The 5,000-nt window shown below is 44.4% G+C and overlaps 1 protein-coding gene across 2 annotated transcripts in view; it reads left to right on the forward strand.

Annotated features, from left to right (window-relative positions):
* The window catches only part of gabrg3 (gamma-aminobutyric acid type A receptor subunit gamma3), a 49,754-nt gene that overhangs the window by 21,561 nt on the left and 23,193 nt on the right, over nucleotides 1–5,000 (forward strand). For both annotated transcript variants that reach the window (XR_003832133.1, XM_029429521.1), the window contains exon 4: nucleotides 2,965–3,185. Coding sequence is in view for 1 of the 2 variants with exons in the window: in XM_029429521.1 (XP_029285381.1) it covers nucleotides 2,965–3,185 (221 nt within the window). In the remaining variant the exon portion in view is untranslated. The remainder of the gene's footprint in view (nucleotides 1–2,964; nucleotides 3,186–5,000) is intronic.

Here is a 5,000-nt window from a genome sequence, read left to right on the forward strand (position 1 = left end):
GTTCACTTGAACGATACAGGCGGTATTTCCAAGCATCTGTCCGGAGGGGGTGTTCCTGCTGCGCAGCTTTGATTTTACTGCGAGTATGTACAGTACCTCCAGAGTACGCTTAATATAGCAGCTCCTCTGAAGCAGCTGAGGTGAAAGACCCACTTTCTGTGGCTGAAAACAGCGGGGGGGGTCGATACTCTCTCAGCACTTTCAGCATAGTTGAAATGTTGGTGTGTTAAATGAGGATCTCCTCTCTTCCTCCATCTGCTTCTCTCCGTGTCCACATGTGATTGTTTCAGCTGATATTAAATCTATTTATTTGATTTGCAGCACTTTTCCTCCACCGGTCGTTAAATCCTGGATAATGTTTTGTCTTTTTTAAAAGCTCCACACTATTAAAGGTCATGAGCACCCAGTGGTTCTCCTGATTATAGCCTTCATTCTAATTGGTGAGCTTTTCAAACTGGTGCAGAGACTTGCTGAAAGGTCGAATGCATTTCAGGCGGTGGCAGGAGGATGAAAAGGTGGAGGCTGCTGGTGGAGGGCAGACTATTATTACTTCCTTTACACCAGTGGTCCCCAAACTAAGGCCCGCGGGCCGGATACTGCCCGCCTCCACATTTGGCCCGGCCCCCTGAACAATACCAGAGACGCATTATGATTTTTTTTTCAGTCTGGCCACGCGAATCCTAGACTAGCCCCTGTCAAATAGAACGGAATAATGGCGAAAAGGTTAGGTAAGAGAACAATTGATTCAGAATGCAGGGTATTTAACCGATTATTTTTTTGTTCAATGCAAAGAAAAGGCTGTTTGTCTCACCTGTCAAGAGGCGGTGGCGGAATTCAAAGAATACAATCTGCGCCGACACTATGAATCCCGTCACAAAGACAAGTATGATAACTTGCAAGGCCAAATGCGAGCAGACAAACTCTCAAAGCTAAAAAGTGGACTGTTAGCTCAGCTTGGTTATGTGTGGCTTTCTGGAAAACAATAAATGTTTACGTTTAGGCACCCCTGCGATCGTCACACTTTTTCTGTTACAAACTGACCCCGGCCCCCATCAGAGAAGGGAAAAGTTATGTGGCCCTCACAGGAAAAAGTTTGGGGACCCCTGCTTTACACTGTACATCTGTATCTGTGCTGGGGGACTCTAAGAACGGTTGCTTCAGAGGAAACGGAGCTTCTGCAGCAGTATGTGGCTGCTACAAGCTAGAACATCAAGGCCAATGGTGCATTCAAGTGCTCCTGGGATGATCCCCTTCCCCTTGAGTTGGGAAGTCTTTGCTCTGACTTTGGTGTGTTCATGAGCTTTAAGTGGTAAAGTGGAAACAACATGGACGCTACACAGAAGATGTGTTTGTTGCGCAGAGCGTTTGAACAACACGTTGATGTTTCAGAGTTGTTGTTCCGACTTGAAGGGGCGTTAACGTCATTTTACGATTATTTTCACACCACCTGAATGCAGCAAAGATGCTTATTTTGTAACGTTACCGATCGGGATCCGCTCCAAAAGTTAACGTGTTCTTCCTCGGCCAATGCTTCACCCTTCCACCAAGTTTCATGGACATCGGGTCGGTAGGTCTGTAGTTTTATCTTCCACAACAGACCTTTAATTTCACGAAAGTAGCTTAAGGCAAGACAGGGCAACACAGTGGCAATCTCACTTCCCATGTGTGTTTGCCCTCAAGGAGGATTTGGTCGATTCTTGTGTCACCTGGATGTGTGTTGAGCATCTACTCCTGGGAAATGTATGCAACCAGCATGTATCGGCTTTTCACTGTTAAAACTTTACACATCAAGGAGCTGAAATCAATCCAGTGACAGGAAGTGACACGTGAGAGAATACCACCTTTATATAGGGTGTCGCCTCTTTTCATGTAAACAACACAACATGAGGAAAGGAAAGTTTGCTTCATGTGTTTCAGGGAGGCAGTAAAGGAACTACTGTACGACTATACTGCAGTTTGTAATACTTCAGTTTATGACCATATACCTCCAGAGATGACCACTTCTCCATCAGCCTTAGTTACAGTTTGTGTATAGTGCTAACTAGCAAGTGTTAGCATGCTAACACTGAACTAAAAGCCGTTTCCACTTCCACTGTTGTCAGTGAGGCCCAATGACCTGTCCCTCCGCACAACAAGAACTTTGCAGACAGAGAATTAACTACACAATATATAAAGTAATCCGACCTTGTTGATGCTACTGTAAGTGTGAGCTACGTTACCGTCTGTGTCGTCTTTTACCCCGAAAACAAGCGGCCATTGCTCACATACACACTGCAGCCAACAGAAGCACGTGGCTACTTATTGTGCAGCATGACGGTGATATGCTTTTATAAAATCAGAGGATTTCATTCGTCAAACATACATTTCCTCATGCGCTGGAATCAAGGTCCGTCCGAACTTTCCACGAATGTTCATGGCGCTGCGAGTATTCCTAAGAAAATCTGTTCTTATACATTTCCGTATAAGATGAATAGATGAAATCCCATGCTTAGTGTGAAACAGCTTTAAGACGGTGAACATGCTAAACGTCACAGTTCTAACATTGTCATTGGGAGCGTAATGAAACGCTACCGTTAGCATTTAGCTCAAAGCCGTAGACTCACGACTGCGTGCTCTGCATGTGACCTCGACGTCCCTGATACTGTAATAAATGATTGTTTTTACTGATTATCAAACAAATATCAACACAGATGTCGTTGTTCTGGATCCCCGAGGTGCCAGGTGAGCTCTGTGCTCCACAGATGACGAACGCTCCCGCTGGTGAAAGTGATGACTGATAGATGCAGAAACACATAATCCTTCTCTGCTGTGTCATCTAAAGAGAACATCCATGTGTCTGAGCAGCAGGTGAAGCTCTTTATCTGAGGACACGGAGCAGCAGGAGAGAAGTTTGTGAAATGAAAAGATATCAAAGATGCTGCGCTGTAAATACACTTACATGTCTTTTTGATTTCCTCTTTTTAGGAATACCAAATTGACATCATCTTCGCCCAGACGTGGACCGACAGCCGTCTCAGATACAACAGCACAATGAAGAAGTTGACTTTGAACAGCAACATGGTTGGACTTATTTGGCTTCCTGACACCATCTTCAGAAACTCCAAGAATGCAGATTCCCACTGGATTACGATGCCCAACCAGCTGCTCAGAATATGGAACGACGGGAAGATTCTTTACACTTTAAGGTAAACACAGGAACCTTTTGATTTCTGGGAAAGTAGAAGCTAAGAAACGCAAGACAACGTCAAGCTAGTGCAGAGTTCATGTGCATGCAGAGGCACATTTAAAACTATCTGAAGCCAACCATCCATCCGTCCATCCATCCATCGTCTACCTCTTATCCGGGGTCGGGTCGCGGGGGCAGCAGCTCCAGTAAGGAACCCCAGACTTCCCTTCTCCGGGCCACATCCTCCAGCTCTGACTGGGGCATCCTGAGGCGTTCCCAGTGAGGAGATATAATCTCTCCACGAGTCCTGGGTCTTCCCCGGGGTCTCCTCCCAGCTGGACGTGCCTGGGAGGAGCCTTACTAGATTACTTGTCCTATCTGAAGCATTCATTAATAATCATACAGCTGCTGTTAATGACTGTTTGTATGTTTGTTAACAACGATATTCACTTTACAATGATATCAATCAAATCGTCACATTTCAGACCAATGACCAAACTGCTGATTATTTTCATCAACATGTTTCATAAATATTAGTTTTCCAAACTTCTGCACAAGTCTTCAGTTCGTTCAACATTTCCTGTAAAACAACTGTAATAACAATTACAACAATTAATAACAGTGATTAATGGAATACTACGTAGCTTATTCTCTGAAGTCTGTTTCACTTTCAATACGATTCTTATGATTGCAAACCTGAACTTCCATCTTCTCTAACTGCCCCTCGGGAACCAACAAGGTTTATCAATCAGCACATCAGTTTGTGTCTCAGCAGACTCCAGCAGTCTTCCTCTCTCAGAAATATATGCAAAACTATTTGTGTAAACATTCCCCAATAAGAGGAAAGCAATTATCCAGTGTCATTACTGATTGTAAGTGCAAATTGCCTGCTTGAGCTCTAAGACCAATTTACCCTGGCAGCCGCTCGCGTGCCCTGAAGCACTCTTTGTAATTAGAGCGCTCGACATTATTTTAAACTGCTGCTTCTGTAACAAGCGTCCCCAGACGGCCCTCCGTCTTCTTGGCACCGTCCACTTCTGATGACGGTGAAGGACTCGTCGGTGTTGTTGTATGTTCTGTAGATCAGTCTCTCACTTTCATAAAACAACAACATTCAGAACGTTTAATCCTCTGGTGTCGAGCAAATCCACAAGGTCTCCCAGCGAAGTGCAGAGAACATAATGCAGGAAGTGAGTCACGTCAGGCTCGAAGACAACAAACAGAATATGCTGAATAAAGTCTACAGATATCGTAACGTTTACAAAGTCATTCTGAGCTTGTGGATTTCCGTTTTAAAAACAATAAAGACTTCTCTTTCATACACGTTGTTCCGCTTTTTTTTGTGGAACCAAACAGTTACAGGTCATCGAGCAGACGCTCTTATCCAGAGCGACTTACAGTGAACTCAGTACAGGACAGTCTCCTGGAGCAGCTCAGGGTGAAGCATCTTGCTCAGAGGCACACTGCCTGGTGTTGAACTCACGACCTTCTAGTGTTTTGTTTGGAAGGCGTACCACCAGACCATCAGACCATCAGGCCATCACCACCACCCAAACCAGACTCGATACGAACCAAGATGATCCATCTCACTCTGATTCGGACTAAATGGACTTCGGCTCGTCTGTGTTGGACCCGGAGAACTGGTGCAACTCGCCACATTACATTTAAAGATCTCACTTCAAAGATTTTAATTTCAGCTTTTTTCTTCTTCTTTTTCCCGTCGCGTCGACTTCTGAACGACGTTTATAATTTACACATTTACTTTGTGTCACACTCAAACATGTCAAAGTCAAAGTCGTCCTTTAAAAATGTAAAAAATGTAATACGTGTGTGT

Source organism: Cottoperca gobio, chromosome 4 (genome assembly GCF_900634415.1).
Source record: "Cottoperca gobio chromosome 4, fCotGob3.1, whole genome shotgun sequence".
NCBI lineage: Eukaryota > Metazoa > Chordata > Actinopteri > Perciformes > Bovichtidae > Cottoperca > Cottoperca gobio.